At 47.4% G+C, this 26,400-nt stretch overlaps 1 protein-coding gene across 2 annotated transcripts in view; it reads right to left on the reverse strand.

Moving 5' to 3' along the window:
• TLL2 (tolloid like 2) overlaps nt 1-26,400 on the reverse strand; it is a 119,283-nt gene that overhangs the window by 78,021 nt on the left and 14,862 nt on the right. For both annotated transcript variants that reach the window (XM_082722144.1, XM_082722143.1), the window contains exon 2: nt 18,677-18,787. In XM_082722144.1, the coding sequence (XP_082578270.1) occupies nt 18,677-18,787 (111 nt within the window). The remainder of the gene's footprint in view (nt 1-18,676; nt 18,788-26,400) is intronic.

Below are 26,400 nucleotides of genomic sequence, written 5' to 3' on the forward strand. Positions count from 1 at the left end.
TAAACATTCGGGTGCATGTGCCCCTTCGGATCACTACATTTGTATCTTTAGGGTAAATACCCAGTAGTGCGATTGCTGGCTCATAGAATAGCTCTATTTTCAACTTTCTGAGGAACCTCTATGCTGAATAACTACCATTTTTAAAGTGTTGATTATTTTCAGGTACTATACAGACGTAAATCAATTTAATCCTCAAGCCAACCCTTTAAGGTAGGTATCATTCCCATTTAACATGCAGGGTAACTGAGGCTTAGGGCAGTTAAGATATCATTGGACATACACAGCCATTGGGTAGAAAGGTTGAGATTCTCTCCAGACAGTCTGGTGTCAAATGCTTTAATATACATCACGCACTGAAGTAACCCTGCCAGGCAACCTATACTCTCCATTTACTGACTTTTATTTCATTTAAAAAAAAAATTTATTTGAGAGAGAATGTGAGCTAAAGAACACAAACAGGGGTAGCAGCAGAGGGAAAGGGAGAAGCAGATTCCCCACTTAGAAGGGAGCCTGACATGGGGTTTGATCTCAGGACCCCAGGATCACGACAGGAGCCAAGGCAGATGCTTAACCGACTGAGCCACCTGGGCATCCCCTCCATTTACTCACTTTTAATACACCTGTATTTACAGCTATGACGCACCAGAGGTGGGTAAATCTATCATGAAACTGCTTTGCTTTACTCTAGTAATAATAATTTTAAAATCTCTAGCACAAGATCCTAAAAATCGCTTTATTACTAGTCTCTTCAATAAATCCTGGTTGAGGGTCTGCTTTGGGCCGCACGGGGCTGGGCTCCTAAAGACAGGACAACCAGGGCATGCCTTTATGGGGCCTTCATGGTTCTCATGCAAAGCATAAAAATCAACAACAAACAATGACATCATTCCACGGAGGGATGAAGCACTTTGAAGAAATCAGAACAGTTTTATGAAAGAGCAATGGGGGATGAGAGCCCAGGGATGGCATTTGAGCTGAGACCCAGACTCTCCTCCATCTGGGGAGAGCACTCCAGCGAAAAAACAAAACCAAAACACAACCAAAGCAGAAACTAGCAAACAAAAATCCAGCAAGTAAAACTGAGTCTTGCTGGCTGGAGCCAGGGCTGAGAGCAGGCAGCATGGCAGGAAGGCCTGAGGAATGCATGGCCAGCTCCTGTAAGCCTTTCTGATCCTCACAACCATGCCTTAAACAGTCTTAATTTGCCATGCCCTTTGGTCAGATGTAATATGCACAGCAATCCCATGAGTAAGTAACATTATTCCTCTTTTACAGAAGAGAAAACAGAGGGTCAGCAGTAAGTTGTTGGAGGTCACCCAGCGGCTAAGTGATGGGATCTGCATTACTGGTCTGGCCCATCTGACTCCAGAACCCGTGTTCCTCTGCCCTCTAGCCCACACCTGTGTGAGTGTGGTCTGAGTGAACATCTCAGGCCAGGCTGACAGATGACATAGCTGCCCACCTCCGTCAGTGTAAGAAACACCTGCTCGGCGGAGGTTTTCATTATTCATTAGATTAAAAAAGGGGGGTGCCAAGACCCCTTAACAGGTTGATTTGGGAATGAACTAGTCAACCAACCACTATGGTAATCAACGTGCAATCCTCAGCAATTTGGTGCCAAGTAAATTTTATATCTATGCCAGATTTCAAATGCTACAGAAGGGAAAGGGAAAATGAGTTAAAAGATCATTGCCAGCTTTCGTTAATGAAATGATTTAATATCAGCAAGTGTATAATAAAAAGGGAATTCTTATACACTGCTGGTGGGGCAGGAATATAAATTGGTAACATTTATGAGGTAATTTAGCAAGATGTATCAAAACAGGCAGTAAAATGACTTTGACCCAAGAATATGACTTCTGGATATGGGCACAAAGGAACTGATTGACAATAAAGACAAAGACTGTTTCATCTCCACATTTTTACAATAAAAACTGTGCTAACTACACCCCCAATTGGGGGGGGTAGTAAAATGAATTACTATGTAATGGAACACTAGGTAACCTCAAAAACTGTTTTAGAAGAGAGTTTACCAAGTGGGAAAAATGTTCATATTGTAAATCAAAAAACAGGTAAGGAAATAATGCCCAGGGTGATTCCAGTAGAACTGGGTATGATCCCATCTCTCCTGGAAAAGCATCACAAAAAAGATGGCGGAGAAAAGATGGGGATGGAAATACCCACAAGGCTCATCGTGATGATCTCTGGTCGGTGACGTTTGGGTGAATTTTCTTTTCCTACATACCTTTTGAAACTTCCAAATTGTGATTACTTTTATTTTATTTTTATTTATTTTTTTTTGTGTGTGATTACTTTTATAATCAGGAAACAAAGGGATCCCCACCCAAAAAGAGCTAGATTATAGCACACACTTGGTTATGACATGTGCTCTGACTTTGTCATGCACATTTGCACACACACGTGCGTATACACATGTATGCACACACACACACACACACACACACACACAGAGGCGGCTGCCAGGAAAACCTTTCTCTGCTGGGAACAGGGAACATAGTTGCAAGAAACAGAGCTGTGTTTCTGCAGATGGAAATGTTGTGGGTCTGTGGTATTTTCTGCTTTTCTGTTCTGACCATGGAAGGAAAAAGTCATGAGTCCACACCTTGGCAAGATGGAAGGCAAGGAAAGCTCATGGCTGAGGAGTGAGAGGGCCAGTCAGAACCTTCTTCCCTCAGGTCGTGCTAGGTACTCGATTCCCAGATCCGGCCCTCCCTTCTCCAGCCAGTCACCTGGCTCCCACCCGTGTTCGAGCACTGGCTGATGAGGCCTCAGGACTTGCTTGGCTCCAGGGCCCAGCTCATGGACGGCTTCTTCATCACGCAAATTAGAGCTGCTCTCTTTCCAGAGCCTCTATCCAGACAGCCACTCGGCTTGGCATTGGACCCTCCTCCTACCCTGAATGCCGGCTCCTGCGTTTTTCCTGGTCCCTGATTGTTGTTAGAATGAGGCCAGACCTTTAGCCTAGGTGTGATCTCGAAGTGCTCGCTGCTGCTCACCTGGCTTCAAGCCTCCAATGTTCTCCTGAGCCTGGGCTCTGGGGACTCTCACACACGTGGCCCAAGGCCTTTCACACCCAGCCTGGCCTTGGCTTCTCCGAAGGCTGTTTCCATCATTTATTGCTGCATAGCAAACTATCCCTCTCAACAGAGTGGCTTAAAATCATCATTTTATGCTTGCTTCTGAGTCTGTGGGCCAGGAATTGGGGGCAGAGAACCAGTGGCGTTGGCTTGTCTGCTCCATAGCGTCTGGGGCCTTAGCGGGGAGAATTCAGAGGGCTGGGGGAGGACTGCACATGGCTCGTGTGCAGCTGCATGTCTGGGGACTCGGCTCTCTTCCATGTGGCCTCTATTTCCAGTCCTCTTGGGCTTCCTAACAGCATGGCTCTCCTGGACTTCCTATGGGCAGGATGCTTCCAAGAGGCAGCATTCCAAAACAATACGTCCCAGTGTGCCACTGCTTTGTACAAGCCCCTGCTTCCATCACGCTCTCTAGGGTTCTACTGGCCAAGCAGGTCCCACATCGGAGCCCAGGGTCTCAGAGGGAGAGGACAGTACCAGGGAACGGCAGTGCCTGGGGAGGTCTGTCAGGCAGCACGAACGTAACAGCCTATCTCCCGCCTACCTGATCTCTGTTTGCCTGAGGTTCCGGGAAATCGGGGTGGGGGGGTGCAAGATGAGCCTGCAGCGTAAGTGCCAGGGCCAGAGGGCTTCGGATACAGCCTTTACTTCACCACATCCTAGCTGTGTGAACTTGAACAAGTCATTGAACGCTTTGCTCTTTCAGATTCCTCATCCATAAAGTGAGGGTAAGAGGATTCACCTCCTAGGGTTGTTATGAAGATTAAGAGAGCGAATACACGCAAGGCATAGAACAAGGCTGGCCCCAAACCAGCACTCAGAGTTAGCTACTCCCACGATTACTATGATCACCATTGACTCTAAGTCATCCTCAGTCACACAGCCAGAAAGAGGCAAAACTCAGATGCAATCCCAGGCTCCAGTGAGGCTTTTATAACATGGGGTGATTTGGGGGCTTCTCCCATGCATAGATTTCTAGAAGCTTCTGAAGGCGTGCTTCTAAAGCCGGGAGTGGTCAGGTGTGTCAGTGGTGGGGCACTAGAGAGACACGGGGGTAAAAATTCAGATGATCAACAAGGATCTTGGTTTTGTGCTTGTGTGTTAACTGCCTGCCTCCATGACACCCTCTAAAACACCAGCTCCATCTTCCATGATGCATCCCAGGCCTGTGACGGAACTGGCAAACAGGGAGGGAGGGAGCCAAGGGAGACCAGAGGACATGGAGTTGGGACTCCAAAGAAGAAGTGAAGACATCCTCAAGCGGGCAGACCATAGCAATGGAGAGGAGGGTGCTTAAGTGAGCTCGTTAGGTGATGGCACTCCAAACACTGCTATGTTTGGGGCACAGATGGCTAAGAGAAGCAGGTAGAGGAAAGCCCAAGTCTGGTCTGAGATGTGATCAAGGCACTCCCTTCCACAGTCATCATGCCAAAATAGACCATTGGAGAGGAACGTTTCAGATGACCCAACAGAATAGTCAACGCAAGAGACCTGGGGTAAGTTTAACAGGAAATGTGTCTAACTGCACTGGGAGAATTACACACTTTATTGCAATTTGTAAAGATAATAGTAAGTGAGGAAGAATAATTCTATGTTCCTGGATGGAGTGAGTAAATGATATAAATGGGTCAGTTTCTCCAAAGGAAGTTAAGAATTTAATGCAAACATGATGCAAATTCTAAGAAGATTTTCTTGGGGTCCTCTTAGATTTTTGTAGAAATGTGATTCCTAGACTCACCTAGAAGAATAAATAAGTGAGATTATCTAAGACTTTAAAACAAAAACAAAAACAAAAACAAAAAACCCAGAGCAAGGGCGATGAGGAATAACGCAGCCCATCAAATATTAAACACACGAAGAAACTAACATGACAAGACACATAAGTGAATGGAACACAAAACACACACTACATGATAAAGGAAAATATCGCCAAACCACCAGGAAAGAAGATGCGGTAGACGGTGTTGAGCTTATTATTTAGAAATTAGGGGGAAGGGTATCGAACCTACCCTCAGAGAAAACCCAAATGGATAGAAAGAGTGAAGTGTAAACAAACCAACCATAGGAAAACATTAGAAAAAATATTATTTCCCAAAGTTATAGAAGGAAAATTTTTATATGTTCATTAGCATAAGAAAAAGAAAAATTTGGTTTGACACATTCAACTTTAAAAACTTTCAAACATTTGTGTATCAGAAAGATAAATGCCTTAAATTGGAAACAAATCACCCAGACAGGGGAAGATGTCTAGACTGACGGTGACAGTGGGTACAATCCTTATTATACAAATAGTCCAAGCAACTCAATGAGAAAAACTCTGTATTTAGTAGACATTGGATAAAGGAAGTTGGTGAACACGCCACAGAAGAAATATCTAACCGGTAGGTAATTATACAGACGTTTACCCCCGAGAAATAAAAATAAAAGCAAAATGAGATATCATTTTCCCAACAATTTAAGTGGCAAAGTAATGAGGTTAATGGTAACAATTATGCCGAGTCTGGGGGAAATGGAATTTTCCCTTTGTGAAGAGTTGTTCATGCAGCCACTTCGGTGAACATCACAGGACTAGGTACTAGGAACACACAGACACATGCTAGTTCACAGAGCTCACTGCCCCGTCTGGCAGGAAAGGAAGAGATCAGGGCATGCGGGGGCTTCCCAGAGAAGGGGTGGAAGAGTTTGAGGGAAAGGAGGATGGTAAGGGGCAAAGACATTGCTGGCCATGGGGCAGGGAAGAGGACAGCCTATGGGGGGACACTTCAGCCCAAGTCCCACCAGAGTGTGTTCCCAATGCATCATCCCAACTTCTCTCCCTCACCTGCCATGTCCCACCAGCCCGTCAGCCACCCCGCACCACTCCATTCTCCCTGCCAAGCTCCCCCTGAATGACAGCATTCAACCTCTGCCTTCCCCCTGTAGCGCACAATCCTTCCAGCTACAGCCCTCGTCAAAATACCCAGGCCCAGCTCTGCCTCCTCCAGGAAGTATCCCCTCCTCCATGCTTTATGACCTCTCCTTTTCGTGACACATGCTTAACAAATACGTTCATCCGAGTTGAACGGGACGGGACTGGCGAATGTTGGCATGCGTTATCCCAACCAATATTCACTGCACCTGCAGTGGGTGAGGATTTGCTATTGTCCCCATTACAGGTGAGGAAACCAAGTTCCTGCGACGTAAAGTACTTGATCTGGGGTCAGCAGCCGGCATGCAGCAGAGCTGGGAGGTCTAACCCCCAGCTCTTGGTCTTTGCCTCTGGGCTCTGTCCCTTACTGTGTGACAGGAGCAGCGAATGAAGGGGAAACCCCAGAGGCTGAAGAAAGGGTTACCTAGACACGAGGGGTAGGAGTCTCACTGCGCAGTAAGAAGTTCAGAAGAGGCACATGTGTGTCCTCATAGAACAATCTTAGAAGGGTTTTATCACATGGCTTTTGCACAGATGATCAAATGACCGGTAAAGATTTATAGATGTCTTAAAGAGCAAGCCCCACAGATTGGATCGCAGAAGGAGTAGCAGGGAACTCAAGAAAACAGAGGAAGACCAACCCAAGCCCTCTCCAGGGAACTGGAGAAGAAAAGCAGAAAGGATCACAGAGCACCGTGGCCTGTCTTTGACCTTTCTGGGGAGAAGTCAGCTCGGTTCAAGGAGAGTTGCAGGGCAATGGCTTCACCGTTAGGACATGATACAGCTAAACAGAGGTTAAGGTGACTAGGGTTTTTCTAGGTGAAGGCATTTGTCGGTGAAGTGTAATGGCCCCTTTGCTTCAGAGCAGTTAATATCTATTAATGGTTCCATCTTACTGACTCACTAGGGCACAAAGACCCTGTTCTGATGCCAGGGCATTTGCTGGGCCATAAAACATGCCCTCCAAGGCCCTGAGTGTGCCCTGTCTGCCCTTTCCTGTGTTTCTTCCTCAGTGCCATGCAGAGCCCCAGACAGGGCACGCTGTATTGCAAGGAGGTGCCAGAGACTGAAAGTTCAAGAAAAGAGTCTCCAAAAGAAGGATCTTCTTTCACATTGCCAGGCAACAGCTGAAGCTCTGGGACACTCCTTCCTTGGTGGAGAAGAGAGAAACGGCATGGTCAATGCCATGAGAGCTGATTTGGGGCCCAAGGATGGTGTCCTTTACCCACTGGCCAGTATGCAAACTCAGATGTCAGAGCTGGGAGGCCAGGCAAGCAACACATCAGAGTGCAAAAGCCTAGCCTGGAGAGATGAAGAGGGCTAGTGGGGTCTGTGGCAAGCCACAGAGCGCGTGCTCCTCCGCAGGTCAACCCATCCTTATGCAACTCCATTGATTGTTGCCACGTGGAAATTCTGGATCAGCGTGGCCAGATCTCCCAACTTTTCAAGAGAAGCCAGAGTTAGTTCCGGATTTTTATGAGAAATCTGATTTTTTTCAAATGTTGGCAGCAAGTTTAAAAATGTGAGCACTACAAAACAAACAAAACACATCTGCAGACCAGATTTGGCTGATGGGCTGAAGGCTTAGGACCTCTGGGCAGCAGAGGGAATGGGAAAGCCATGCCTCTAGGGGGTGCCAACGTCAGAAGAGACAGGAGCTCCTTCCTTGGGCAATGGCAGCCCAGGTCTAGGAGTGCAGGAGGGCAGCAGAGAACCTGGGAAGCAGAAAGCAAGAAGTAGTGGAAGCGAATTAGAGGCTCAGTGCCAAGGCCAGCTGGGGCTTTTCACTCATTGTTTGCGGGCAAACAAGCTCATTAAAGGACACCGAAGAGAAATAAGATGACCAGAACATAGGAGGAGAATTCCCTGGCAGCTCCGCCACCATCATCACCTCCTCTCCCTGGACCTCCTTGGAAACCACAGAAATAATGGCCTGCAGACCTCGCTATAAACTGCCCCCAGAGAAATGGGATTTTGCGCCGGCCATCCTGCACATCAGCCACAGGTTAGCACAATGCAGGGGAAACAGGAGTCTCATCACAAACACACTGGCAGGACCGCTAGCTGCCCCTGAGGCTGCATCTCAAGCTCTCTGGGCCCACCCACTTGTCACTAGTGCTTGGTGGCTTTGCCGTGGGAGACCGTCTCGGCTCTCTTGACTTCTCTCCTGCCCATTGTTGTGTGTTGCTGTTTTCTAAGAAAGGATGTAGGGAGGCAACAGCCAGGTTTCTGCCCATGCCTAGGGGAGCCCACTGGAGCATCTCAGGTTCGATACAATTTGAGCAGAACATTCTGAAGTTCCAGGAGTCATCAGCTGAAGGAGGAGTCAAAGTTCCTGTGGTTCTCTAAGCAGCGGTGCATGCAGCAGAGAGCACACATTAAGTCTCCATACATTTCCAGATTATCATTGGCAAAAGAACCAAGAGATGCCTTTGTGGCCCTTAGGAAGCTTAGAATGCAACCCTTCATTCTATAGATAAGCAAAGTAAAGTCCCATGAAGCAAAGTGACATGGCTAAGGTCTGTCACAGCAGCTAACTTTGAAGGGCTGTGGCCTTTTGTCCAAAACAACTGAGTTCATTATCACACCCAAGAAGAAGACACTTGAGTAAAAAGTACATTTGCGACAGAGGTCATTTTCCCATTGTGACAAAATCTAGAAGGGCCAATTACAAAAGCAAAGGTGCGTAGCTTTAAGAAAACAAAATACTAACTTAAAAATATTTGGGGGGTGACTTTTGTTGGATACAAGCATCCTTTATTTTATCCAAAAGGATTCACCACCAGGTTCTCTTAAGTCAGTATGGGGAATGTTTTTTATGTCTAGGTCACTGATACTAGAACGAGCGATTGGAAGGCAGCATAAATAAGCAAGGATGAGTTATTTCATTTTGTTCTGCTCTAGAGATCTACTATTTAAGATCCACTTTAAAAAAAAGATTTTATTTTATTTATTTATTTGACAGAGAGAGATCACAAGTAGGCAGAAAGTCAGGCAGAGAGAGAGAGACAGAGAGGAGGAAGCAGGCTCCTTGCTGAGCAGAGAGCCCAATGTGGGGCTCAATCCCAGGACCCTGAGATCATGACTCAAGCTAAAGGTGAGTGACCCACTGAGTCACCCAGGTGCCCCAAGATCTACTACTTAAGTTAAAAACAGGCAACATAGAATTCCATCCAATAAATACAAACAAAGACATACCCAGTTAAAGGGCAGTAAGAAACAGAATCAGATTATGAAGAACCAAAGAATGATGTCTGGGGAGGTAAGTCACAGCCTTTCTGATAGCCAAACTGAGGGACAATGACTGGGTCCTCCTCTGCTACTGGCAATCCCCCACTCCCGTGAGGGTGTGCTTCCAGAGTCCATGTATTAAGATGGCTGATGGGAAATCATAAAGTATTTCCTCATGGAAATAATATCAATGGCAAAGTGGGTGTGAAGTCACCAGGCATGGCCCCAAGAGCAAGTTAATCCAAAAGGGGCTGCCTCCACAGATCCACTCCTGAGGGTCTCACCCATCACCTCCTCAAAGGGCAGGCTGCTCCATCATTCATTGTTTTCTGGAGTGACGGACACAGACTCACCTGTTTCCATCATAGCTTTGGTGCCTCCACCTACCTCCCTGGGGCTCTGTCAGCTCTCTGGTCAACTCATGTTATACTCTCTCCTTGGGAGACTCCTTCTACTCTTAGGACTTCCACAGCCCCTTGCCTAGGGAGGCACTGAAGGCATCCAGCAGAGGACACTTGAGTTGAGGATCATGATGGAAACTCAGGCATGGTGGCCATGATGGGTCAGGTACAAGAAGAGGCAAACGCAAAAATAAGGCACTCTGTGGTCCCTGAGAAGAGGTGCCAGCTCTGCTCCTTTCTCTCCAATCCTACTCCTGTCCCCAAGAGGCTGGCTCTTCTCTATTTCAGTCTATAGGTGGCCCTGAGAATATATTCTTTTTTTTTTTTTTTAAGATTATTCATTTATTTATTTGACAGAGAGAGAGAGAGAGATCACAAGTAGGTAGAGAGGCAGGCAGAGAGAGAGAGAGAGAGAGAGATCACAAGTAGGTAGAGAGGCAGGCAGAGAGAGAGGGGGAAGCAGGTTCCTGGCTGAGCAGAGAGCCTGACTCGGGGCTCGATCCCAGGACCCTGAGATCATGACCTGAGCCACCCAGATGCCCCCCTGAGAATATATTCTTAAGTAAATTCTTCACTTGAGCTATCTTGAGGGGGATTCTGTAAGTTGCAATGGAGAGAACTTTGCCTACAATACCAGGTGTTAAATCTTATTTGTCCTGGCTTCTCAAGCAGATCTCCCAATTTTGACTCAGGCTCCTGCATTCAAGGCTCATGAGGGGCCCCGGATTGTGGCCCCCTGGATGAGGGCCCGAGGGTGGTCACTGCTTCTCCCTCACCCAGCCCCATACCCCACTGTGGCTCCAAGTGGACGGCCCGCCCAGTGTCCCCAAATTCTGAGAAATGCAGTCATAACAAAAATCAGCCGAAAGGTGAATTTACTTTTCCCAACACTTCAAGTTCACAGCGAACTCTGGCTTCAATCCAAGTTATAAGTCAGCCTCTGAATGAGGCCCCAGGGAATGAGATGATAGAATCCTTATGTTGCATTCTTTTTTCCTTCCCAAAGAACAGATGTGCATTTTATCAGATGCCTTTTCATCATCTCAAATCATCTTACTAAATTGAAGACTTTATGGGCAGAATAACTGCCAGGTCTTGCCCAACTCCTGCCCCACTGCCCTCCCCTTCTCAGCTGTTGACTCTAGTCTGTGGGGTCAGTCCCGCCCTACACTGTGGCCAGCCCTGTCCTAGGTCAGGGGTGGGGGTGGGGGTAGATGTGGAGAGTTTAGGCTCAACATGGGAGGGTCCCGGCAGCACTTTACCTTTGACCTGGTTTGGATCTGTGTGCTCCTGCCTAATTTCTGACCCTTGTCTTCATTTTATTCTCTTGGGCCAAGTCTCCAGCTTATCATCCTCCCTAATATTTATGCCCCAGAAGGATTGGGGGGTCCTTGCCTTGTCTTCCCAAGCTCACAGCACAAAACAAGAACTTCCTACGAGTTCGACTAAAGGTCCTTCTGATGCTATTTGCCTGGGTCTCCACTCTTGCCCTCCTGGTGGCCCTGCTTTGCCCCCTGGCAGGCCCTGTGCCCCAGGCTGGATCCCCAACACCAACTCCTGCCTGGATGACAGCTGTCACCTGGGGCCTTCCCTCTGCCTACTGGACCACACCTCCTCTGGAAGATCGGTGGCTGCCCCACACCAGCAGGGGCTTTGGATCTCAGTTCCCCCCACTCTAGGCTGCCCCATTCCTCCCATACCCTAAAACATGGCCATAATCACATCCATCATTAACGCACCATCTCTTGAATGCCAGAAGAGAAAGTGGGCATCCTTGGTACTGAGCACAGAAGGGGTCCCCCATTAGCATCTGCTACCTGAAGGAGGGAGGGACGGAACGTTGGTGTCAGAGGGTCAGGAGAGCTGTGAGGCAGACACACGCCAGAGTAGGAGTTCAGCAAGTAAAGATCAAGTTCTACCCCAGGAGGCAAGGAGAATTCTCAGAGGAGGGCAGGGATGATGGGAGCGGTCAGCTGGGGGCGGGGAGGGGCTGCAGGTCTCCGGGGGAGAAGGGATAAAAGGAGCCCTGGAGGAGTGAGCAGGAATGCTGGCACTCCCTCTTGGGCATGGACAAGACTTAAGAACCACATTCTCCCTCTGCGAATTTATGTGAGGGGCACCACAAAGATAAGCTTTCGGCCACAAGGCTAAATGATGCCTTTTTTGGATACTTCCTGCAAGGCGGTCAGGGCTTGCCGAGCCCGAGGACATCACTCCGGGCATCACTCCCTAAGCATCTCTTCCACACGGCTGGTACCCCACATTCAGTGCATCCTGCATTCAAGCAAACAGTCCTAACCCCAGCTGACCTCTGGGGGGAGCAGAGGAGCAGGGAGGCACAGAGGCCACCAAGCACTCCTGAGACTGGTGGCCCCATCTGCAGACCACAGGTGTTTTGTCTGGCACCTTTCTCGAGCAGAGCCTGACGGCAGAACGAAAGAAGACGAGACAAGACCCAAGATGAGTCACGGCTGGGATAGGCTGGGGGATGTGGCAAGGCACACAGTGACCATGACCGGAGACCACTGAGGGCACGCTGAGGTGCAGCCCCGATGGTACACAGAACTCTTCCATGTCTTTCCCCATCAGCTCTCAAGGGTGCTGATGGGGAGACCCAGTCTCCCCAGTTCAAGGGGACAGCATCAGTGGTGAGGTCAGCAGCTGTTTCCAGAAGCAGTGGAGTGTAGAGGCTAAAAGGAGGGCCTTTGACCTGAAAGTTAAGTCCTAATCTGGGTTTGGCCAATAATCCCTTGTATTAGAGTTAGTTACACACCTCTCTGAACGCTAGCCCTCGTGTCTATGCCAAGAATGCCCACCGCCTAGAACCATTGTGTGAAGGTTAAATGAGATCACATGTTTAGAGTCCGTAAGACATTCGCAGCATATAGCAAATGCTCGCTAGTATCATTCTCTTTGTCCTCGCTACTAGCATCCAATCCATTTTCAGGTCTCTCTCTGGCCAACAGTGCAATCCTAGAGTTTGACACAGGAGGACGGGAGAAGGCTAGGGAACTGACAGAGATGTCCCAAGGATGGCCCAGCTCCAGAGACCGCGGGGAGGATGTGCAGAGCACACAGAGCAATGACAGAGAATTCTGGGGCTTACGGGGGGATGTGAAGTCTGAGACACAGAGGTGGACAAGAGAAAAGAGAAGACAGAAGGGGCAGCCCAGGGGCAGCCCCAGAGGCTATGATTACGGGGCACCTACCAGGGGTCAGGCCCTAGCCTAAGTGCTTTTCCTATCACCTTTCAATCCCACTGCTAGACAGGCACTAATAACCCATTTTACAGATAAGGGACGAGTCACCCTGTGCCCCTCAGCTAATCAGTACAGAGCCAGAGAGGAAAACTGAGGCCCACCTGTCTCCAACATCCAAGCCTTTCTACACTGCAGTTCTGCAAGGTCCGGAGGTCCCCATAAGAAGAACATCTCATGTGGCTCTTCAGTGGGCATGGTGAGGTCAGGTGATGGCAACGTGTGCCGTTCCAAGTCATGGGCAGAGTGAGAAAAGGAACTCTAAGAGCTTGAAGAATCTGCCAGGTGGAAGGGTCCTCAGGATTGGGAGAGGAGGCCCAGAGAAGGGAGGCAAGGCATCCCAACCTACGTCTTTCATGCCTGCTACTTCATTCTTTTGAACTCAGGAGCCCAAACCACTGGGCTCAGGCAGACACCCACATGCTCAAACAGATAGCAGGAATTTAGGAACTGAGGTTTAGAAGCAAATTGGCTTCTTAAATAGAGCTGGACATGGCTCTAGAACAAGACAAGACGGGGCCATCAGTTGCCCTCAGAGCCAATAAGTCATTACAACCTTCTCCCCTTTCCAAGTCCTCATGACAAAGCCCAAGAAATCAGAGCCATCATCCGGATGGACCTAATGGCAAGGTGAGACTTCCTCTCTAGGTTTCCAGAATGTGCGAAGATGGGAACGTGCAACCCTGGCTTCCTGGACTCTTTGGGGAAGATACAAACAAACGAAAGTCCAAAACATCAACCACGTTGCCCTCCACCTTGTGTGTTTAGCAGAAGAGGTGTCTCCAAACTCAAAACGGGGCTCTCGGGCTCTGCTCCATCCCACTGAAGACGATGCAAGGCGGTCAGAGAGTGTGTGCGTGCCTGCGTGTGTGTCTGTGTGTGTGTCCCGCTAAGTACTTCCTTCACTACACAGCTAATCCGATTAGCTGCTTTAGGAAACTCGGCAATGTTAATTCAAGGGTCCCATTCATAGAACAGCTTGGCCCATGCCTGCTCAGAGCTCCCATTCTTCTATCTGCAAATAAAATGCACACAGAAGGACTTTCTCTCCGCGAAGAATGCGCTCTTGCCTCCTTACCCAGCACACAGCCCAGATGCTGCTGCCACTTCCTCTGGGAGCTCCCATGGTGGGGCCAGGGGCCTGTCAGAAAATGGGGAGAAAATAGAGCTCTTTCCACCTCCAGCGCAACATGAAGCCCATTTTCATAGTGCTGTCAACCCAGGTGGCCTTCCAAGCCGGCAGCCGTGCTGAGTAAGTTGCATCATGAGAGCACGCCAGCTATAGGGTTCTGGTGGGGTCACTGGCTTTCCCTTCTTTCTTCACAGAATGGGGACCTGGAGCAGAGGGCACAGTTGGAACAAAAGGCTGAACAGAGGGAAAGTTGAGGCTTGTACAGACACGATGTCATTCTGTTTGGCTGGAGGAAAGGAGAGGGAACGGGGCTGGAGATCCAGGTTGTAGACAGAGCATGGACCACGCAGACCAAGGTCAGACTCAGGAATGTCTCTGCTAAGGGATAGGGATCCACGGAGGGTTTTATGAGACATAGCTGTTGTGTGGGTCTCTGAGGACTGCTCTAACAAAGAACCACAAAGTAGGTGGCTTGAAACAACAGAAAGCCATCCTCTCCCAGTTCTGGGGGCTAGCCGTCTGAAATTAGGGTATTGTCACAGTCCCACTTCCTCTGAAGGCTCCAGGGAAGGAGTACTCCTTGCCTCCTGCTAACCAGGAGTGGCTCGGGCAATCCTGGCCGTCCCCAGGCTCCTAGATGCTTCACTCCAGTCTCCACCACCCTCTTCACACTCCCTCTTCCTCCTCGCCGTGGCTGTGGGCTCCCCTCTTCTTCTAAAGACTCCCATCACTAGATGGAGGGCTCATCTCAAGACCCTTAACTAACTCCATCTGCAAATCCTCTAGCTCCAAACAAGGTCACTTTCTGAGGTTCCAGGTAGACATGAGTCTGAGGTGACATTACTCTACCCACTCCAAGGGGTTGCAAGGTCAGAGCCAGGAAGATCACCTGAAGGCAGGATGGGGAAGGAGGGACCAGAGGCAGGGAGACTGATTCCTCGAAGTGAATGATGAGCGGCTCCCTGGTTGGGGTCCCAGCAGCTTTCTTCTGGGGCCAGTGCAGGCCCCCACATGGGCTCATAAACCAACCCAGGCACAAGGTCTTTGCTCACCCTTTGGCTCAGAGAGGCTCCAGCCTACCCTCCAAGTGATGGCAAAGGAACAATTACACACACATAGGAGGTTCTCTGTTCCTTCTAACTGGCAACATGGTGGACATGTTGGTCTAGTGGAGGACACATGGGAGCTGGGAAAGCTGGTTCTAGTCCTGGTTCTGCCACTCACTGGATTTAGGACATTGGGCACCCCTAGGGAATGAGGTCACCTTGGTCACATCCAGGCCAATGAGATTGTTCCATTCTGAAGTCAAGAAAGCAGCTCCAAACTCACAGGAGGAACCAGGAAAAGAAGGCCTCTGGGGCTACACTGCAGGGTTCTGTGCCCTTTCCACTCGGATCTCCCTCCAGGGATTCAGCCCCACCCCCCCAACCCCCACCCCCCGCTTGAACCTCCTTCCCTCCCCTAAAACACAAGGGCACTAACCAAAGCTTGAAAAATGAAATAACCTAAATCTAAGAGCACATCCCTCCACACATTTGGAAGCAGGAAGACGGAGTAAAAGATGTGGTTCCTTTTTATTTATTTATTTTTAATCAAAGCAAATGTTTAAGGATCAATGCTCAAAGTTGTTCACAGCACCGTTGTTTCTAACAGAAAGAAATTACAGGAAGGAAAGGGAAACCCTCTCCGTGTCCGTCTGCATGGGACTAATTTGATGAATTATGGCAGAGCTGTGCATTAAGTGTGATAGACCACAATGTATCCCATGAAAAGATGTCTACAAGGTGGTGGTAACTGAAAGACGCAGGTTGCACCAGACAGTGGTGAGAAAAATCCCTTCTATGTTTCCAAAATATCTGTATGCACACAGCCTGAGCCCAGGGAGGCTGGAAGGAATCCAGTGAACAGATAATGACACGGATCCCTGGGGCTGGGAGAACGGGAGATTTTTACATTCTACTTTGTACAATTTTAAGCTATTGGACTTAAAAAAAAAAAAAAAAAAACAAGGGGTATTAGTTTCATCAACAAAAACAATAAAAAATATTCCCATTCTGAAAATAAAACAATGATTCTAGATGGAAGCGAAGTACTATTGGCCCACAGAGAAAAGTGATCAGGATAAAAATCACTTTGCCATAAAAGGGTACCAGAAAAAAAAGAAAGAAAGAAAGAAACAAACAACATTCTAAGCTTGGGAAGGAGGAAACACCAGGTAGGTATATGTTACAAAGGCCTCAAACCCAAGCTGCCGATGTTCCTTCCCACACACAGCGAATTTCCCCCACTGTCCACGTTAGTCTAAACCCCTCAGGTCAGTGTGCTCTGCAAATAGTACTACTACTACTAATGAGGAGGTGGCAGAATTGATGTTTATTGAGCACTTATTATTAGCCAGGCACTGTGCTAAACACTTTATACGTGTTCTTTTTGTCCTAGTAACATCACTATTCTCATTTGATAGATGAAGAAACTGAGACCCAGCTCAAGGATCCAAACCCAGACAGTCTGATTCTAAAGCCCGTGACTACAATCAGTGCTTTACCCACACTTCTGGAAGCAAAGCCTTGATCATTTAGGCCACAGGAGATGGTTCCAGGCTCTGCCGCTCTCCGCCAACCCCTTCCTTCTTTCTCTGCACCTATGTTGGCCAGTGCCTTGTAGATACAGGGGCCTGGGACACTTCCAAGGGATCCAAAGACAAATGTGAGATAGACCCTGCCCTCTCTGAGTTCACAGGGAAGAAGGAAAGAGAAGACTCAAGTTCTTAGACCAGAGGCTGAGTATGTTAGCCTTGGAGGAGTGCTGTGAGGGAGGCGAAGGCAAAGCTGTTAGGCTTCCCTTCACTGCAGTATCCTGAGAGAAACTTCCGGGCAGGCAGCTCTCCAGGAGCTGGCCTCCACCTGGCAGCTCCCAGCCTCTCCTTGGGGTCTCCATGGCTCTCTACCACAGCCTACCCCAAAGAGCCACCATCTAGTGACTCACATCTTTCTGCGGCTCCCTGAGGAAAGATGGGCCCTGTTATTCTCCCCATGTGGCTTCTCCACAGCCTGAAATGTTCTTTTCTCAATTCTTGACTTCAAGAACTCATTCTCTTCCTTCAAGACACAAGGCAAGAGCATCCATTCCCACAGTGCCTTTCCTGGCTCGCCCACCTGGCCTTCGTCCCCGCACTCTTCTCTCTTCCTACTTCTCTCGGTTCATTACAGCCCTGGCCGTGAGGAATCGGTTTATCTCTTCACCTGTCTGTCTCATTCCACTAGAGAGGAGCACCTCAGTGATAATATCTGCCATTGCCTGACAACTGGCTGCGAGCCAGGCACCAGGCTGGCCCATTACCCTGGGACTTGGTCCTTCCAACCCCCTGTGGCATGAGTGATGGTTTCATCCCCATTTTGCAGACAGGAAAACTGACCCTTAGAGATGTTAAAGAGCTTGTCCAGGTCTAAACCCTGTCTGCCTGACATGAATAGTCTCCCTGCTGGCAGGGATCCCGTCTTACTCTTCTTTTTCCAGTACTGCACTTGCCATGACAGGGCCGCCCAACAAGGGTACAAAGCTTCAGTTATGCAAGAGGAATAAGTTGTGGAGATCCGCCATGCCACACTGAGCCCATGGTTTATAATATTATTTGTGCACTTAAAAATGTATAGAGAGTAAATCTCTTGTGTTCTTAGCATAATAAGTTTTTTAAAAGTCTCAAAGGAAAGGAAAGAGGGGCACCTGGGTGGTTCAGTTGGTCAAAGCCTCTGCCTTTGGCTCAGGTCATGATCTCAGGGTCCTGGGTCCCTGCTTCCCCCCCTCTCTCTGTGCCTGCCTCTCTGTTTGTGATCTCTGTCTGTCAAATAAATAAATAAAATCTTTAAAAAGAGAAAGAAAGAAAGAAAGAAAGAAAGAAAGAAAGAAAGAAAGAAAGAAAGAAAGAAAGAAAGAAAGAAAGAAAAGGCAGGGGTGGGGGGAGAGGCAGCAGGGAGAAGTGGCAGTTGTAGCCTTGGGCACATGTGAGCCAAGGTCACCAAAAAGCCAGTCAGGGTAAGCCCCACCAGCCTTCCGCCTCATAGTGCAGCCCCTTTTGCTCCTGATAAGAATGGGGGTTCCCCAGAGCTGAGATGTCTGAGCCCAGCTGGGAGAGAAGGGGGTAAGAACTCAAGAGACCAGTCTCACTAGAATTTCCCCCAGGATGGAGGTAAGGAGGGAGCAGAGTACTCAAAGTCTGAAGCCCATTGGACTTCTGGTTCGTTTGCAAAACAATGCACAGTGCCCCAAGCAAACATCTTTCCCAGAGCCTTGCCTTATTAACATTACCAACTTGGAGCCTGGGTAGTAATTCTCTCCAACCCTGGGAAGTGCTGAGAGCCCAGAGTGATCCCACTCCTGACAGCTTGGGCTCAAGCCTGAACCCTCTTGAGCTGGAGCGTGAGCCTCCAGATAAAGAAGCAAGTGGAGATTCTCATACAAGGATCAGCAAGTCTGGAGGCTCCAGTTCCACAGCCCACAGGGCAGAAAGAGCAACCCCTCTGGTTTTCCCCAGACAGGTGGGCTTGGGACTGACAGGTCAAATACCGAAGTCTCGGGGTCCACATCCACCCTTGCCAGAGTCCCTGACCCTGCTCCCCAGAGAAAAAAAAAACGGGGGACACAGTACTTACCTGTGCTATGTCCCCCTTCCTCTCCCGACTGCTTGATCCAGTCTCTGGCTTTGTCGATGTGAAATAACTTCAGATCCTCTTCATCTAAGGCAATGTCTCCCCAAAAGACAGCTGGAGAAAAAAATTTAAAAAAATTTTTAAAAATATATGGGTCCATTTAAGCTGGATATCAGAAAAATATTGATTTATTAATGCCCCAGAGGACATGGGACATTGGGGAGCAAACTCTAGAAATAACAATACATCCAATCAAATCTCTCCCTGAACCTAACACATAGGGCTGGTAGAGACAGAAGAACGGCATAGAATAATTCTGTGTATCAGAGCCACAGGGCTGGACTCAAACACCATGAAGATCAAGGCCTACTGTCGGGTATTTTGAAAGGGCACCCTGTCTTACTCCAGCTCTAAGCAGCTCTGGGCAAAACCACCACATAGAGACAGCTGTTTCTTTCTTCTCCAGAGTCCCCAGGATATAAAAGAAAAGCATAATGTGATAAATGATACTATTGTTCACAATATTTGCTGCCCTACCCTGGGGGAAGATTATATTTCTTTGCTCCATTAATGTCGGAATTAGCCACTTCACCTGCTCTGATAAATAAACGGGAGAGAAAGCTTCAAGAGTTAGTGCACAATTCACATGCCCTCTCTTCCCTTTCCCAAAAGACAAGCACCATTCCAGATAGGGATGACTCTATCAGCCTGGGTTCTAGAATAAATATGATGTGGGGCAGAGATATAGCCGATCGGGTTGCATATGTAGCATGAATGAGGAGAATGAAAACTGCTAGTTTTACAAGTCTCTGAGATTTGGGGCTATTTGTTACTAGAACACGACGTCTTTATCCTGACAAATACAGCAATTGCTATCAGGAGTAGTGTGCTTCTGTAACAAAAATCCACTGTGTTTGGGCAAGGCAGTAGGTGTCAAGGAAACTGTCACTGAAGCCTGGAAGGAGGTGACCTATGTTATGCAGTGATGGGGTGGCCTGGTAAAAATATGGGCAGATTCACTTGGAAGGCAGGTGATAAGCTGAATGAGTTATGGCTTTAAGTGAAGGGATTGAGAGTCAGAATGTTAGTAGCACACCTTAGTGGTTATTAGCTGTGTTTGATAAGGTATTACAAGAAAGAAAGGGGTTTTACAGAGAACTGGGCAGTTTATAGTGGAAATGAAAAGGCACAGAGAGAGTCCAGAAATTCAACACTAAGCAATAAAAGTAGAACTGAGAGGGCATTCAAGTAACAAAGGCTAATTAAAATTTAGCTTAGTGGTGTGGAGAAATGGGAACCCTAATCCATTGCTAGTTGGAAGATAAGATGGTATACTCCCTATGGAAAATCATTTGGCAGTTTCCTAAAAAGTTAAGTGTAATCTTATCATAAGATACCAAAGACTATATATTACATGATTCCATTTATATTAAATGTCTACAAAAGGCTAATTTATAGAGCTAGAAAGATTAGCGATTGCTAGGGTTGGGTGCAGGACTGAGATATGACTATAAATGAGCACAAGGGAGCTTTTCCATGTGGTAAAAATGTTCTGTAATTGAATATGGTGATGGTTACACAGCTATGAATCATTGAATTGTACACTTACAACGGTGAATTATACAGTATGTAAATTGTACAAGAAATCTGTATAAGAAAAAATAAACCACTCAACTTTATGGCAAAGACCAGTCAAGATGATTCCCAGTACATTCTTTCAGTAGGATAAGAATGGGGAGGGGTAGGAGACCAAAAGCATGGTTCCCTCACAGAGGCCTAGCAAATGTCAGGTGCCAACAACTAAATCCAGAGAGACAGGCATGTCTAGAAAACAACCATGTTGTGACCACCCCACGTGCAGCTGAATCAAACAGGAAGATGACTAACATTTCAGAAAAGTATTGTGCCAGAAGAACCACTAGCACAGCCTGCAGGAGACTGCAACTGTTTAAGCCTTAAATGACCCCAAATGATCCTTGGGCCCCCAAGCTGAAAAAGATTGCCTCAGATACAGCCAATGAGAATAAGGGAAAAGAAAAGACAGACCCTCCCCTGAATGGAGCCATGGAGGGTCATGGAGGAAAGATGACTGGAGAACTACTCACAGGAGGTGGAATCAGAGCCCTTCCCCAGAGAGTACACATGGGGAAGATACCTCATTGTCTGCCACTGTGTCCTGTTCCTGCTCAAGAGCCAGGAAAGAGCAGGGCACTAAGGTATAAGTTTTGAAAACAACAATAGTTCAGGGAACAGCAAAGAATGCTGTGATCGATTAGTGATGTCTGCCACGAGCAAGTGTGGGAGTGGCAACCCTCAGGGGGGTATGTTTGCCATCAGATGCTTTTATCTTTAGGAGGAGAATCTGGGTAATACTGCAGCAGAAAAGAAACCAGAAGTCTGGTATATAAGTGGCTGCTCTTCCTAGAAATCTAAAGTTATAAACCAAAAAGTGTTCCCAAATAAAATAAGACACTGTCACAACACATAAGAAAAAGTGATGGATCAACAATTAGGACTCACAACTGTGCACTAGTACTTTCTGCAATGGTGGTAGAGCTCTTCACTATGTTAGCCAATAACTACATGTGGTTACTGAGCACTTGTGGCTGATGCACCCGCGGAACTGAATTTTACATTTTATTTTCTTGTAATTAAAATTTAAATTACTATGTGTGGCTAATGGCTATATTCTGAATATAATATAAATAATATAAAATAAAAATGTATATCATAGGAAATAAATAATATGATATAAAATAAATAATATTTAAAATAGCAGCAAAAAGCAACACATATCTAGCAATAACCTCGATACAAAAAGTGCGATACTATGTCAAGAATGTAAAATCCTACTAAAAGCTATAAAAAGTCACTTGACATGAAAAGAAAAACATACTATGTTGCTGAAATGCTCATTCTTTTCAAAGTAATGTGTAGGTTTACTAGACTTCAATCAAAATCCCAAAAATGCTTTTATTATTGACAAAATGATATTAAAGTTCATCTGCATAATTAAGTGATAACAGTGAAGAAAGAGTACTAAAGAAAGACTGGCTTCATTGGACTAATTAATGTTATATGTTATAATATATATGATATAAAAATACATGTTATAAATCTGTTATAAAGCTACAACAACCCTGAAACATGGAATAGTCTGGAACCAATCCCTAGGTTATATAAGAAAAGTCATATATGAGAAGCAGGCTCATAAATTTGTAGAAAGATGGGGACTAACCAATGAATTGTGTTGAGACAAAGAAGTTAACTGCTTGAGGAACTACCAGGTTGGCTTTGAACTTACACTACACCAAAATAAATTCCAAATAAGTAAAAAAAAAAAACCACACAAAAAACTAAAATTTAAAAATTAAATCAACAAATTGGCCAAACAACATTTAGAATCAAATGAGCTAAGCCTATGCATTCAAAACACACAGCTACTGAATTCTGACCAAAAGGCAAAAACACGGCCCCTGGCAATCTCCTAAGAGAAGCTCGGGGAAAGATTCCTATCACTGGGGTAAACTTTCTCTTTTCCCCACCAACCCTGGCTACTAAAACGTAATCCATAGACAAGCAGCAGCATCACTGTCTCTGAGCTCCTTAGAAATACAAGATCACGGGACCCACACCAGACCGGCTGCATCAGAAGTCGTATGTTAACAAGAGTCCCAGGGAGAGCGCGGGCACACTCAAGTCTGAGAGGCAAGAACCCAAGGCACTAGAGATTTTGCTTCAATCCATCATGCCCTGGGGGCCATAGGCCCCGCTGAACCTCTTTTACTGCTTGTCAAGGCTGTAACGGCGAGGTCAAGTAGGGTAATTCTTCACAGAAATATAGAACCTGAGGACAGGCCAGAGGAAACATCTAAAATGCACATCAGTGAAAAAGCCAAGGGCTTACTTCTTGGTCCACCCCACTGAACTCCAACCTGCAATTTAGGGAGTTGTCACAAGGTGGTGGTGTTTTGTTAGGAAGCTCTGTCTAGGAACCATGTGGGGAATAGATTATGAAATACAATAGGAAAAATGCTTTTTGGAATCCAAAAATAGAAATCTTTAAAGTAGTTGGATATAGCTTTAAAGCTATTATGTGAGAAATTTGCAAAGATAAAAGGGAGACTAATTTTAAAGAAATACCTTCTAATTATAGCTAATTAGTGATGTGCTAAGAATTAAGGATTGGCTAGGGGAGGGGAGAGCCCTGGTTTGTAGCGTTTGCTGATTTCCCTGTGTAACTCCCACCATGGCTGATTTCAAGGTGGCAGAATGTGGTGCTGGGAAAAGGAGCATACTATGGGCCCTCACAAGCTTGTGGGTAAGAACCAGCTCCAGCACAGTAGTATAATAATTATGAGGAGTATCTATAATGTTATGTTCCCCCATATGATCCCGGGTGTATGCCTGACCCTCAAGGCTTCAAACAATGACCACAAGTCAGCCTTGCAGGAAAAGGCTCCCATCCCGGGATTCTCACAGCATCTTGCCCTGCCTGTCTTTTCCCATCTACAACAGAAACATACAGCACTCTTGTCTCAGGTACCAGGACAAATGAATTCTATACATCAACCTCAAATGAAGGACCAGAGAGGAGAGAAGACTTTGTCAAGGTCATACCATCGGGAAGTCTTCCCAGATGTTTTAAGTTAACCAAGGCCTCCTAGATTCCCAAGCCAGATTTCTCCCTGACCAAGCCACTCTTTCCAAGGTTTCACATTCTAAATAAGAAATGTGGCATTAAATATCTTTCCTTACTGCAGAACTTCTCAGAGCCTTTACAATCCTAACAAATATCATGAGTCTCCAAGAGAAAGAAAATTCAGCCTTTCCCAACGTGGTTTGCCCTGGAATATATATTCACTGAATCGTGACCTAAGGAAAACGTTTTGGAGACTGTTCTGGAGACGGCTCAGCAATCCTCCAGGAATTATAGACTGTGAGGCCTAGAAGGGGCTCTACTGGTCCTCAGGTCCAACCTACCCACTGAATGGCCTCACACACTTCCAGTGACACAGAGTTCATGTCCTTCCAACGCATCCCCCTTTATCTTGGGACAGCTCTCTCCTTTTCTCCCAATTCTAGTGCTTCAGTTCTTCACCAGGAGCAAGGCACTGAAGATATAGGGATTGATCATTCTTGAGCACCAGCCAGATACCAAGCTCTTACACTCCTTTAACCCTGCCGACAGCCAACTCCATGCAATACACATCATCACACTCATTCTTCAGATGAGAAAAGCCGGCTCAGGTGATTAGGCAATTTGTTCTGGGCCACCTCTCAAGTCCACTCTCAACTGCTGTCCATCTTTGCCTTGAAATGATCCATGATGCTCTGTGAGGGAGGAAAGACTACAGAGGGACTAATTTAGCCTCGGGGTAGAATCAGGAAAGGCCTCAGAGAGGGGATGACACTTGAGTAGGAGGATGACTTATGAGCAGAAGTTTGCCAAGTGGACAACAGGAACAAAGGACATGCTGGCCAAAGAAGCAGCATGAGCAAAGGCCCTGTGGTGAGAAGCAGCAAAGCAGTGTCAGGACAGGAGCAGAAGGGACCCGATGATGGCAGCCTGCTTGATGTGGGGGACCTATTCATGGTACTGCCAATGACAGCAAGAGCAAGGCAGGATGTGAGGTCATGGGAAGTAAGGGGCTGGGCAGGGGGAAAAAAGGCCCAGACCCCAGGAACAGAATCTGGGGCTGTTAGAGCACCCACAGTGGAGCTGGTCAAAAGCAGCCCCTCACTTTGGTGCAGCCCTTTACAGTTCCCTGTGACTCTCCTCTCCTCTCTACCACTCACTCCAGATCCTCCCCACTACTCACCCCTCCCCACCACTTACCCCAGACCCTAACTCAGAACCTGCTATGTGCTGGGCTCATAAGTGACAACTGAATGCATGCACACTCCCTGTTAAAGTCACAGGGGAAGGCAGAACCAGAATCGTGAGCCTCATTTTATGGGGGAAGGTAAGGCTTAGGGGAGTTAACAACTAGGCCACATTAACAACCTGTGAGAAGTGGGTGGGCCTTGAAATCAGACCTTTTGGCTCTAAACTTGGAGTTCAGTCCACCACCTCACACAGGACCCCGTCTCTCAAACTGGGGGCTGATTCCGTGGTGGAGATGATCTAGGTGGGGGCTGATACCATGGTCAGCAGCAAGAGACCTGTTTCCAGAGGAGCTGCTGGCCTGACAAAGGCTTCACAGCCCAGCAAGGCGTTTTGAGGGAACACAAGGGTTGGAGGGGTTAGCCAGGGTACTCCTACACACCCCTTCCCACCCGAGATTCTGAAAGTCTGGTGGGGGGTGGGGTGGGAATCCTCCGGGTGTTATGTGGTTCTTGGTTTGGGTCTTACAGAGCTGGAAGCCCGTGAGTCAGGCAGAAGCCCAGCCAGTCAGGGGAGGAGAGGACACCTTTGACTCCGCCATCACCCTTTCTCACCAGCCATACCCTCCCTGGGATCTGTTTCCTGGCACCCTGAGAGTGGGAAGCCCAGGGGGGCTGACCCAGCTTGGGGATGTCCCTGACCTTCCCAGTCCACGATGGCTGCAGGGCTCACTCCATCCTGGGGCTCACTCCCAAACCAACAGAGACCAGGATCTTTTGTCCCATGGGAGTGACCTCCCACAGGTGCTTACCTCCCTCTCCCCTCCCATTTACCAACCAGGCCCTTTCCTCACCTTCATATACAACTTGGGCCTGAGCTAAGAGGTGATCTATTTTTCATTCAGCTTCCCTCATAGGGACCTCATCACCCCTGTTCCACCGCAGTGCTGCATCTCAGGACACGCCAGCCCAGATTAAAGCAGTGTGGAGGCCCAGGCATCCCTATATTCAGAAAGAGGGGGTCTGGATGCTCTGTGTGACATGGGACAAATAAATTTTCCCTTTGATGGCATTTTCTTCACCCAAACAAGGAGAGAGCTGAACCAGCTCGGCGCTTCCCAAATCACAATTCACGAACCACTTGGGGTCGAAGTGTCTACGGAGAATGTTGATAGAACAACCCCCAGGCCTATGAAATCAGAATCTCTGGGGACAGGACCAGACCCCCTGGTCTCATGATCCCCCCACCCCCCCAACACACAGGTGACTCATGCTCCCTGACCAAGCCCCCCATCACACAGGTGACTCATGCTCCCTGAAGTTTGGAGAACTACTTCCACAGCCTTTGAGGTCCCTCCGGCGCTAATGTTTGATTTCCCTACAGTTTCTGTATCCACCCCCCAAGGCCTGCCCTTTGTCATCCCGATGACAAGCCACACAGGGAAGGATTGCGCTAATGCTCCGTTTAAGAGTCGCCTAGAGAGAAGCTGAGATTACCAGAGGAACTAAATAGGGCGCATTCTGACATGGGAATTCCTCTCGGCAAACAGGCTGAGGCAGGTAGGGTGCGAGGGCCCAAGGCGGGGACAGTGACAGGGAAATCCTACCCAGAGACACATTTAGTTCACTTCAAGTTTCCAGCAGAGGGATTTAACAGGTTTAAAGCAGTTTTCTGTGAATCTTTGTCAAGGGAGTGTATGTACAAACAAACAGGGAGGGGTTTTTTTTTTTAGTTTTGGGTTTTCTTTTTTTTTTTTTAAGTAAAAAGTTAATCGGCTTAAAGTGTGCAACTAAATAAGCAAAGCTTACATTAAAGTGACCCACAGAGAAAGGACCCCATGGAAAGAAAGTTCTAGGAAATACAATATGGCCTCTATGTTCTTTTGTAGTTTCACGCTATA

The sequence above is a fragment of the Mustela nivalis genome (genome assembly GCF_964662115.1).
Source record: "Mustela nivalis genome assembly, chromosome: 2".
Lineage (NCBI taxonomy): Eukaryota > Metazoa > Chordata > Mammalia > Carnivora > Mustelidae > Mustela > Mustela nivalis.